The sequence below is a fragment of the Crocodylus siamensis genome, chromosome 11 (assembly GCF_052110815.1).
Source record: "Crocodylus siamensis isolate JL-2025a chromosome 11, ASM5211081v1, whole genome shotgun sequence".
Taxonomy (NCBI): domain Eukaryota; kingdom Metazoa; phylum Chordata; order Crocodylia; family Crocodylidae; genus Crocodylus; species Crocodylus siamensis.
The window spans coordinates 21,093,606-21,105,754 of record NC_143405.1 but is presented as its reverse complement, the minus strand read 5'-3'; the positions used below and the strand labels follow the sequence as shown (position 1 = coordinate 21,105,754).

General features: G+C 53.7%; 1 protein-coding gene across 4 annotated transcripts in view; it reads left to right on the top strand.

Annotated features, from left to right (window-relative positions):
- Positions 1 to 570: 570 nt before the first annotated feature.
- Positions 571 to 12,149, top strand: part of SEMA3G (semaphorin 3G) — a 66,684-nt gene continuing 55,105 nt past the window's right edge. For 2 of the 4 annotated variants that reach the window (XM_090021786.1, XM_090021784.1), the window contains exon 1: positions 3,752 to 4,051. In XM_090021786.1, coding sequence (XP_089877912.1) covers positions 3,937 to 4,051 — 115 coding nt within the window. In that variant the 5' untranslated portion in view covers positions 3,752 to 3,936. Of the gene's footprint in view, positions 730 to 3,751; positions 4,052 to 7,846; positions 9,908 to 12,149 lie in introns of those variants that run through there. The other 2 variants (XM_090021785.1, XM_090021787.1) reach the window with 2 other exon arrangements.

The following is a 12,149-nucleotide window of genomic DNA, read 5'->3' as shown; positions in this document are numbered from 1 at the left end:
GGCTGCTCAGTGCACAGCTGGCTGTGGAGAAGATGGATGGGAGTACTGTCAAGGTGACCCTGGGGTGTGGGGGTGCTGGTGGTGGAGTCTGGCTGTGGCCAGGGACCCAGTGGGGCTGCCTGCTCCTTCCTGCTAGCAGAAAGCTTGTCCGGACGCTGTGGTTCCCTTTGTGTTTTCTTTGGCAATCCCCAAAACATTGCAGCCAACTCGGTGACTGCCTGGGCTGCTTTCCCTGGCTCCTCTCAATGAGCCAGGCTGTGATGTCTGGCTCTAGAGTGAGGTTGGTTCTGGGGGCGGGGTGCTGGGTATACTGCAGGCCACATTTTGTTGCTGGCATCTGGCAGCATGACTACCACATTTATTGTGAAGTTTCCATCTCCAGCTATTAACCCATACAGCTGTGGTAGAGCCCAGAGTGGGCAATCAAACCAGGGCTTGCTTCTGGGGCCCAAGGGGCCTGGTTTCCACTGCTCTGTGCATGCTGTCTTACTCTGGGCAATCTGGTGGAGGATCAGCATGGTCTGACAGATCTCTTGTTAACACTGAGGCAGTATGGCTGCTTTTTTTTCTTTTGGGTGCCCAACTGTGACTACAGGTGCCTGCCTTGCAGCCAGTTACATCTGATGGTTTTGCAGAGGTGGATCCAGAGGGATGCAGAGGCACACACACCCCCTTTTGGATCAGGCTGTGGGAGCAGCAGCCAAGAACTTTTTCAAGTTCCCAAAGCAGGTAAGAATCTTCCCTTTTGTTCCCCTTTGTGCTGAACAGCTCCACCCCCTCCTCTACCCACTTCTCCCACCATGCTGGCTATGGTGGTGAGGGGGCCTCCAAAGCTTCTCCTGCCCTGCTCCAGCTGGGCTGCACAGGGAGCTGGGCTTAGCCAGGGACAGTGGCAGCGGGAAGGCAGGTTCCTTCTCCCTATCCAGTCCCTTGGTGTTCCCTGCCAGTCTGGAAGCAGGCGCAGGGTAGGAGACCCTTCCTGCCAGTGCTGCTGCCTCTATCCTCACTTGAGCCTGGCTCCCTGTGCAGCCTGGCTGGAGTGGGGCAGACCAAGCCCTTGAGCTTCCCCTGCCCAGGACAGCTGGGGTCAGCAGCAAGGAGGAGAGGCGTAAGGGAAGGGAAGGCAGGTGCCACTGAGAAGAGGAAGGGAGGGGATGCCGAGAGCAGGAGGAGAGGATTCCTACCTGCTTTGGGACTTTAAAAAAGTCCATGGCTGCTGCTTCTGTAGCATGGTCTACCCACCCCAGGAGGGAGAGAGAGGCTAGGAGCCAGGGCATAGCCACCTCTGAAGCACTGGTTGCCACCCCTGCACCCCCCTTTTGCAAAAAAGCATCTTGATGCCTACCTTGCTGGGGTCATCTGACCCCAGCAGTCTTTCCTGCCCAAGTGTGTGTGGGGGGGGAGGGGGGGTTAAACCGGATGATCTATAAGGTCTCTTCCAACCCCTAATATCTATGAAACTATGAAAATTTGGGATTTGCCCATGGCAGCAAGTGTGTGCGTGTCTGCAGGATCTTACTATACTTATGAAATGGTTCAGAGACACCCCCTTTTAAAATCCCGTTAAACAGCTTCTTGGACTAGTTACTACCTGTAACATCAGTGGTAACTAAAACAGGAAATGTAAACCTCCCTTTGATTTCCTCTCTCCTCCTGGTTGTTTGCCCTGTGCATTTCCCCAGGGAGGAGAGTGAAATTGTGCTAGTCAGTTTCACTCTGTTTCTGGTCAGTTTCACTTTGAGATTCTGCTGGTGGCTGCTGGATTTGGTTTCTTTGCCCTTCCAGGGAAATGGTTGATACAGGAAATAAGGAAAATCTGGGAAAATTAAATGGGAAAATCTTTGTTTCCATATTAAGATTTGTGACTATTTTTCACAGCAAGACACCAGTTGACTCAGGGATCTGCTTGGTTGGTTTCATTTGTGTGTGAGCTCTTATGGAAAGGAGAGAGATTGAGCAGGTAGAAAGTGGGGTCTAAGGATGCTGGAATCAAAACTAGGGGCTTGCTTTGGGAAGGTGAGGCTGAAAGGTAGGAGGCTGGTTGAGGAGGGAAAGGTGACATAGCAGGCTTAAAGTCACTCTTGACAGTTTGATAACATTAGTGGGTGTCTTGTGATAACTGATGTTTATTTTCATCCTGGTGATGCTGGAGAAGAGGCTGAAAACATGACCTAAGTGCCCCAGAAAGGTTCAGTCCAGAAGGCCAATTTAAAAGTTGATTTTATTTCTAGGTCTTGTCTTTTGTGAGCCAGTCTTGGGCTTTTTTTTCTCCCCTATCCTGACTTGCAGTCAGTGAATGCTTAGGGCTGGCAATAGAGTAAATGTAACAAGATGGTGCCTCAGTGTGCAGTTACCTCATTCCCAAGTCTCTTGCATGGCTGGGTCCTTGTCATAATGTGCTGTGTGCTCTGGGTTGCCTCAGTGATGGCATCTGTACAGTGCCTGGCATGCTGACTGATCAGGGGCTGTCCATACTTAGCATCCCTGATCACCAGGCCATCCTGGGCACCCTGGAAAGAGAAATACCCACAACCAGATGCTGCTTTCAAAAACATTAGCCTGGACCCCTTGGCTAAGGACATACTGAGACTTGCTGCTAGTGCTGAGACTAGAGAAAAGGCATGGGCTTGGGCATAGGGAGAGCTGGTTTCACTCCCCTGCTGTGCCACAGACCCCTTGTGAAGTCTTGAGTGGGTCACATAGATCCTCTGTGCCCCACGTCCTGATCTCTACCATGTCACCGGTGGCACTGTCCCAGGTCACGGCATGCTAGGAAAAGTGCATGCAATGTTTACTGGGGGCCATGGTAAGTACCTCAAATAGAACTCAGGTGTCTTGACTTAGTCCCAGGCTTTCAGCATTATTATTTCACATGCTGCTCATTGGCAGGGAGCAATAGGACTGTGGCTGTAGAGTGAAGGCAGCCCACTCAGGTGCTGCTAGCTCTGGGCTTGTCAGAACCCTAGTGTGATTTCATTTAACAGGATATACATGAACATAGCATGTAGGACTGAATTGTAGCCTGGGATTGGGCTCTTCCTCTACAGGACAGGGGCAGTGGCAGCTACAGCAGTTGCTGTTGTTCTCTGGCTGTTACCCTTGTGCCTCACAGCCCCAACTTTGAGCCCAGACCCATTGTGCTTGGTGCTGCACATATGCACAACTGAAATCTCTCTCCAGGGAGCCTCAGCCCAGGAGGCACGAGGGGGCAGGTCAGTCCTCCCACATCCTTTGTGCTGATTAGCATAGGGGCAGATCTGGGCCAGGCCAGAGGGGTGGGGGTGGAGGAGTGTGATTTTTTTGTACTGAGTGCACAGCCCGTTATGAAATTGGCTGACCACCCCCCCCCCCAATCATTCTGCTTGACCCAGACTTGTGACACCTTTTTGAAGGAAGAAGTGCATCCACTGGGGACTTTGGGAAAGGGAAACTGGTGGGCTTGGGGCTGAGATCAGGGGCAAAAACCTGCTGCACCGCAGGGCCAGATCTGTCCCCAGTGTAACTGCCTGGGAGTCAGTGGCACCTCAGAAGTAGCTGATTTAATGCCTGGTGCCTCTTTCAACTCAGCTGGGCAAGCAGAGCACAGAGACTGCAGTGAAGTGAACCTCAGCCAGGCCCCCCCTTGCCCCCCAGAGCACAGCTGCCAGCGGGATGGAAAGGCGGGTCTCCTGTCCCTGCGCCGTGGCAATCTCCTTGAGAGGAGCTGGGTGGAGCCCTGCTGTATAAAGCTCACAGTAGATTCCTCAGAGCCAGTTCCTTGTGGCAGGCGAGGAGAGAGGCGGGGTGGGGAAGGCTGCCTGAGCACACGCTGGCCAGCTGGGACCTCCACAGCTGTCCCTGGAAGGAGTGCCGGAGGAAGCCCATTGACTCACAGTACAAGGAGCGTCCAGTGGCAGCCTTGGAAGGAAGAGCCAGGCAGCAGGCAGGCAGCGAGCCATGCATGTCAGACACCTCTTCCAGGCCCTGGCAGCCTGGTGGCTCTCTGGGACTCTCTTGGCCAGCTGTGAGGACACCAAGACCAACGTGCCCCGACTCCGTCTGTCCTACAAAGGTAACCATGACTCTCTCTGGAGGGCTGCTCCTGACATGCCCCCTGCAACTGCGATGGGGCAATTCAACTCTTCCTCTGCACTTAGCACTTGCTGGGTTGTTGGCTTGCATCCGGGCCAGATTGGAGCTGTGGATCAGAACTTGCTGAGCTCTGGAGCCAAATCAAAGCTACCCAGCAGAGGCCCAAACTGATTGCTGTGGGAGGGGGCTGTGTGTGAGGAAGAGACTGTGGCACCTGGTGGGGCAATGTCACCAGAATGTGGGGGCGGGAGTGTGAGGGGCAGTGAATGAATGAGGCTGGGGGCGGGAGGTCGTCCTGTGAGTGAAAGCCTGCTTGTAAATTTTATGCAGCCAAAGCCCCATCTCCCCCCAGTTACGCTGAGAGCCCTAGAGGTCAAAGCAGGGGTGTTGGCAATTCACACCCCTAAGAGAAATGGAGGGGTTATGTTCACCTGAGACTTTTCACATGCCCCGTTGCCTGTATGTACTCAACGGATCATGTGCCACGACCCTCAGTGCTCATGTGTGCCATGCTCCACACCTCCAGGGCTGGGTGCTGTGGGGCACAAGAAAGTGGGTAGGATTTAAAATGAACTGGGCTGGCTGGGCTCTGTGCTTCCCTTCCTTCCCTATCCCCGTGTTCACGTCCCCTGAGGGTCACTCCCAAACGGACAGGGATTGGACTCTCTTTGCAGCTGAAGTATGATCATTCCTTAGTTTCATCATCCCCACCACAGGCACTGGCCATGGTTGGGCTGGGGCCAGTGGTGCCTCCCTCCTTACCACACACGATGTCAGGAAGGGCACTTCATTTCTACCACTCGAGCTGTGCCCTGAGTGCAGTTGTCTGCATGGGCAAAGCGGGTCCATGTCGGAGCTGCTGACCTCTGCAGGATGTCTCCTAGGCTCCATGCCCCACAGAGCTGAAACAGTTCCTAGACCAGCAACTGAACCTGAAATGCCTAGAAGGGATTCCCCCAAACTTCACTGTCACCAACCCTGCTCCCCTTCATCTGTCTTTCTGGGATCCCCTGGGTGATTTTACACTATGCAGTAATCAGCTTGCAGTACTGTGGGCTCCAGTGTATCATTTGGGATGCTGCCTCGCTGGCGTGTATGGGCTGGGCTGGGATAGTATAGGATAGTGGTTTTCAGCCTATGGTCTGTAGACCCCTGGGGGTTCATAGACTGTCTGAGGGGTCTGCAAAAGATGACTATGATCAAGCAAAAGTATGTGAATGCCCACATGTACAGTTCAAAGGGGTCCACACCTCCATTTTTTTTTTTTTAGGGGTCTGCAAATGAAAAAAGGTTGAAAACTACTGTTAATATAGGGCATCCTTGGTTCTGGACCTGACTCCCCTGGCTGCCACCAGCACCCCCTCGTGACCAGCCTCGGATACTGCAGCACAATCTCATCAGCCTTTTGCTACCCCCTCTCCAGAAAAAGGCAGTGCTGAATACTGGCCTGTGGCCTGGGCAGGAGTCCCCTAATCCCACTGAGACTGAGCCTCTGTCCTGATGCTTCTCACACCAGCTGCTACTGGGCGCAAGAATGGCATGCATCGGTCACAGCTGGTGAAGCACCAGAGCCAGGTGAAATGTTCCTCACAGCCAGGGCTTTGTCCCTAGCAGTTGGGGTTGCACTGAATTTGTACCTGGCAGGTTAAGGGCTCTCTTGGCCAGGCCGGAAGTGCCCAAGGGCAGCCCCTACCAGAAAGTCCTGGCACCTCGCCTAGGCTGGAGCCAGGAGCAGCACAGAGGCAACACAAGGGGGGCAGAAGAGGTCATGAGTGCTTGGAAAAGGCTTAGGGAGGGGTTCCCAGATGGAGGCTCAGGCTGGATCTTACCGTCTTCACTCAGCCTTCGTAGCTCTGCCCCTAGCCCCATCAGCCCTTGTGTGGCCTCCTGGTTGGGGGCAGCTGGATCTGCGCAGTGCTATGGAAGGGGCAGGCCTGGGGCTACAGCACCATTCCCCTGTGCTGAAGCTCAGCTGGGGGAGGTCCTGCTGCCTTGGACAAAGCATGTCTAGGAAGCTTGTGGGCACCCAACAGGGCTGTTCTACCAACCACAAGAAAGCTGATGAGGGGCGAATCATGCTGGGCGGGCAGAGGATGCAGAAAGAGAAGAGCTGACTTTGCCAGCTCCAGCCTCACTCTTCCCCCTCCTCCCTGGACAGATGTCCCCCTGGCTTTGGCCCAAGCCAAGTGAATCCTGTGGCTAATGAGAGCCCCGGCGCTGGGGAGGCAATGCTTGTATGCACGGTGATTTGCTGCCTCAGATCTGGATGTTGTGGGAGTGGGACTTGGCCTTTGGCTCCAAGCTCTGTGGCCAGGAGAGGAGGTCAAGGCCTCTCCTTAGGTGGCCACTCACATAGATTCAAGATACACAGAAGGAGGGAGGCAGCTTCCCCTGGAAGCCAGTTAGACATAGCCTGTGTGGGGAGCACATGGGAATAATCCGTAGGAGCTGCAGGTCCTTTGAACCCAGCTCCATCCCTCAAGGTGCCAGTGGCAGGAAATTTCTCTTGCCCCACATGCTGCAGTTGGGCAGCTAGGACCAGAATCGCCACACTCCAGCACTGGTCTCGGCCCCTTGGGGGGGGCAGCTTGCCTATATTCCCAGCTTGGCTCATGGCTCATTACCCACATGCAACCCCCTTTCTCCTGTCCTAGGAAGTTGTTCCTGCTGGGAGTTGAGCTGAGTTGGGCTGGTTCTCCTCTGAGCAAAGGAGGCTGCAGGGAGCCCTATGGAGCTGCTGTGCTGGGTCACGCTGTCCTGTTCAATGACCACCAGGCCCTGACTTTTCAGAGGTTGGAACAAGCCCCTGTCATGCTGCCAGTAGTGCGGTACTATCCTGTGGGTGGAAGGGTCTTCCTGATGTCAGGTGGGGATGGGCCAATTGCCCTGGGTGTGGGAAGCTGGAGACCCTCTCGTTAGAAGTGAGTCCCTACAGATGCCAGGAGAATTTTGTTTCCAAAATACTTTAGTAACTTTGAAGATGAATCACAGGCTCCTAGGTCACTTGAGTTCTTTGCAAAGCCTTACTTATTGCTTATGCATAAGAATCTATTATCCTTTACTGAAAGTTTAACCCGGTGCCCTGCAGCTGTGGCTGGCACAGGTAAATTACAGCCTTCTTTAAAACTCCTGCCCTTTCCCCCATTGTAAATGTGTCATATGTCTATCTACCTGCCTTTGTGTATATTGCAGTAGCACCCTGCTTCTCCCATTGTGGCAGGTGCAGTACAACTTTGCTAGGTGTTATACAAAAACCTGGCCCGTGACAGCCCATGCCTCCAAGAGTTTGTCACTCCAAGAGAGAGGATATGTAGAGGAGTGGGGGAGAAGTTGAAATCCAAGGTGTGTGCAGCTCAGCCTGCCAGGAGCAGTCATGTCAACACCCCACCTGCCCCGTGTTCACAGGGTGGAAGCTCTCTGCCCATGACAAGGAGGGATTTTGAGGGAGGTGAGTGAGTGACTTTTGACAGGCAGCTGGTGCTACGCAGGAGAGGCTGGGAGCACAAGTCAGCCTTCCCCACAACTGCAGTGTTCGTTGATTTATAAGTGGTGCCGCAGGGGGTGCGCTGAGGACAGCTATGAGAATCTCCCATCTCCAGAATAAACTCCATTCCAGAATGGGGAGTTGGTTAAAATAAATGGCTGGGGAAAGTGAGTGGGGGTGGGGAGCTTACAATGGCATATAGGGGAGGGAGGACATCCCCTTGGTCCCAGCAGCCTCAGAGGAAGAAAAATCCAAGAGACCTTTGGTGTGGGTAGTTTGGCACTGTCAATTCAAACTACCATGGTGTGGGGTCCTGCTCTGCCCACCTGATGACATGGGCAGCTCAGCTTTGTGCCAAGGTCCCCACCAGACGTGCACCCTGTGCCAGCTGTCTGCAGTGGCACACATGGCTCCTGAAGGCAGGGTTCTGGCAGCTTCATATCCAGCAGTAGCAGAAAGCAGTGCTGGCTTTCCCCTTGTGCTGTCCAGTGAGCTGGAGCTTGGGCCTTAAAGTGGCACAGACTAGCCACAAAGGGCAAAGGATAGACTCTGGCTGCAGGAGCCAGGGAGCCTGCCCACAGTGGCGAAGTCACCATTTTCCCTAGCCCTGCCCCACCTCCCCAGCTCTGGTGATGTTTGCAGGAAGGGAAGGGGGAGACGGGAGCAAGAGGAAGCTGTGTGTTGGGGTTTGCCTGGCCTGAACTAGAGTGGGGTTTGGAGGGGCCGTGAGGCAGGGGGAGCGCCAATCCACCTCCCCCCCTCCAGTTCAGGCTGAGCAAACCCCAACCCACAGCTGGCTCTCCCTGCCCTCTCCTCCCTCCCTTCCTGCAGATAGTCCCAGGGCAGGGCTGGGCTGCATGAACCCAGCCCTGATCATGCCACAAATTAATCCTAGGGAGCACAAGTCCCCCAAGGCACTCCAAAATGAAGCACCTTTATCGGATCCCTCATTTGATGAGGCTTACTTTGTCACATGATCGGTCACTTTTAAAGTGCTGTGCATGTATGTGACAGCATGACTGTCAAATGCTTTCAGGGGGCCAATTGTGGGACAAATGTAACTTCTATCTGCACCCCATGTGACTCGGGTGACTTGGTGGACGGAGGAGGGGTGAACAGATGCCACTGGGGCTTCACCCCAGAGCTGGGCCGTGAGCAGGAAACAGCATCCAATAAACAGAGCCTAGGCTGGAGCCACTCAGCATGGCCCTGTGTCCATAAGATCAACAAGGAAGGCAAGGAGCAGGAGACTGACAGTGGGCCACGGCCAGGCAAACATACAGGTTGGACATCACCCCTGGCCTGGGTTGTGTGTTCAGGGCCTGCAAGGGGAGGGACTGAAGCTGGATTCCTGGCTGGATCCCCCGCAGGAGGAGGAGAACCTGAGCTGGGGAAGGGAACGTCCCTGTTGGCCCTGTGTCAGCTTCTTGGTTGCCAGTGCATTGTCCCCTGGATTTACTTGCACAAGAGGCTGCAGCTGCTTGGAAACAGGCCTATGAAAGGCTGTCTCGACCTGGTGCTGTCAGAGCTCAGGAAATGTGTGCAGCAGGGAAGTGCCATGCAGCCCTACCTCACGTGGAGGCAGGACACTGCAGGGGAGGCAAGGGAGCTTGGAGGAACATCCTAACAGGAATTTCTGAGGCCCACTGAGAAATACTGGAACAGGTTTTGGGGCCTGGAGCTAATGGGTACTCCAGATACTTTGCATCTTCCCTCCCATCCAGAAAAACCCTTGGGGCTCCTGCAGGACACTTGCAAAGAAGAACAGCTGCTTTGGTGACTAGATTTATTGACAGATTGAATGACTTTTCCTGGCATCCCCTGCTGTGCTGACTGGCACCTCCAGCTGGAGAGGGTGGGACTGGCCAGTCTTATACCCCCTCTGGAAGGGGCTGCAGCTGATAAAGCTCTGCCTTTCCTTGCCACCAGGGCACACTGCAGCAAGGGAGAGGAGAACGCTGTCCCAGGTGTAAAGAGGCTGCAGGGCAGGAATTGTGGCTCGCACCATACTTTGGGAGTTGAAAGTGGCTTATCTGTTGACTCCAATGATGGGGTGGTATGGAAGTGCTGTGGAGATATCCACACGTCTCTTTCCCCCATGGAAATGCTGGCTAGAAGCCTGAGATCTGGACTCGCTACTTTTGGCTGACAAGGAGACATCCCACAGAAGAGTTAATAGCTGTGCCAGGGCTGTGATTCATAGATGCACTAATTAAAGAAGACTTGAAATTCCTTCCTGCAATGAATGAGCAAGGCCTTGGCAGAGCCAGGGCAAAAACCCAGGCACTCTTCTTCATGAGGTGGAAAGAGATCAGTCAGGGCTGATCTTGAGGAAGCAGGCAGGGCTCAGAGGTAAGGAGCTGGCAATGGGGGTATAAGGCTGGGAGTTTCCTGCTTGGGGGCTGGTGGTTGGCTGGGACTGGAGTGAGAGCATTCATTGTCTTTTAAAGAGCCTGGTGGGTTGTGCAAGAGCAGGAAGGAGATCCAAGGCCTGCTGAAGCTGCCAAGCTGCGGGTGGAAGGAAAGGAATTCCCTAGCCATGGGGCTCTGGGAGCCTGCAAATGGCTGGGTGCATGTCCATGTGAGACCCGGGCAGCATGCTGATTGCCCCCTCTTGCTCCCCTACAGCAGTCTTTACACATCTGCACCATGCAAATGTGCCAGTGGTCTAGCAGGAAGGTGCCCTGCCTTTGTCCCGGCGTGACATTTCCTGCTGGGTAGAGAACTTGACTCTTCAGGTCAGAGATCAGGTGGGGGAAGGGGATTGATACTGAGATGTGACCAGGAACCATCTGGGATGTGACGTTGGGTGGTAAAGCCTCCCCCACCTACCCCCACCCCACCCCTCTGCATGGCTTGCAGCACTTTGGTGAGCCACCTTGGTGGTTTCCTTGTGTAGGGCCCTGTTCAGCAAGGGGTCTCTAGTATTCTCCATGGGACCATCAGTATAGCTACAGATGAGGAAACTGAGGCACAGAGGTGCCATGACCTGCTGGAGCTGCTCAGAGGGCTCATATTACAGCTGGGATACAGGGTCTTGACTCCCTGCTCTATGCTGTGGTTTCATCCCTTCTTGCCGGCAGCTTGGCAATAGGCTTCTGGCTCTGGAACATCTGCAGAACCCAGAAGTGCTGGGGGCTGGGTATCCAGAGTTTGGGAGCCAGGTGGCAATGCTACCCCTCCTGCTGCTGGTTGTGGAAGAAGGCACGTGCCTCACCCAGCTAGCTTAAAGCTGCAATCCTGTGTCCCTGCTGCTGCTAACAGCAGTGCAAGGTAGGGCTGGAAGAAGGTGGGTCTCCATTTCCCAGAGCTCCCATAGTGGGTTGGGAGCATCCAAGCTGAATCAATAACCTCAGCATTGCAGAAGGTGGCTAAAACCCCAGCTCCAGGACAGGGGCTGTTGCCTTTCCTTCAAATCCCTGGCTCCAGGACACTGGGCTGCCTCCAGCACACAGCTGCTTGGGAACCGGGATTCCACTTCCCTGGGAAATTCCCGACATTTCAAACCTTGCTCCAGTTCCAAATTGGAAACAGGCTGAAATCTCCCATCAACCAAACCCCCCAAAATGCATGCAGTTTGGAACTACCAGAAGCCTTTGGTTATAAAACACAAGAGCACGAGACATCCAACAGAATTAACAGGAATTGGAAGGGTATATTCCAGCACTAAGAAGGAAGGGACAGTGTGTTTTGATGTCTTTCTATTGAAAATTAGCTTTGACACAATTTTGGTGAAACATTTTGGTTTTGGAAAACCTACATTTTGGGGTGGAAACTGTTCCCATCTGATTTAAACCTATTTATACCTGACCACCCAAAGTGGACTGGGGCTTTGTGGGCCACAGGAAGCAGAGGGGTACTGCTTTCAGGCCTATGGCATGAGACTGGGAGGTGGGGCATCTGGTGCTAATTTTCTCACAGACTTTTAAGCAAATGCCACCCTATCTCCTTGCACCAGAGTGAGTTTCTTTGCAAATCTGGGCCCATGAGGCCATCATATCATCTGGGATGCATGGAGCTTAGGTATTAATTTTAACACCAAAGCTTTGAGATCCTCAAAACAAGAGGTACAAGAGCTCAGCTTTGTACTAGTGTCTCCCTTTGATCAGGACTCTCATTTTTATACATTTGAAGGAGCAGTTCTGTTCTGCAAAGTCACCCTATGAGACTGATCCTGGGGCTCTGTGTAGAGTGTCTCCCAGGGACTCCAGATCCATCTCTTGTGGCCTAAAGGCAAAATTAAAGGCTTCCCCCTTCTTTCTGAGAGCTGCATAATCATCACACTGGGAGCAGAAAAGCAAGCCGGGCTTTTGTATTTCTGAGCAACATCGGCAGTAATGAAGGCTCTTCAGCCCATGTGCTGCCCTCTCTGGTCACTTCTCAGTGCCAGTCCCCTTTTCCTCCACCTGATCCCTGACTTGAAGAGTCAAGTTCTCTGCTCCACAGGAAATGCCATGCCAGGAGTGAAGGCAAGTCACCGTTCTGCTAGGCCACCGCGACATTTTGTGGTGGGTGCACCTTAGGTGTGGGGAGTGCAGGGCCAGCCTTGGCATAGTGAAAGGAGAGGACAGAGCACAGGTTGAGGGTGTGGGTG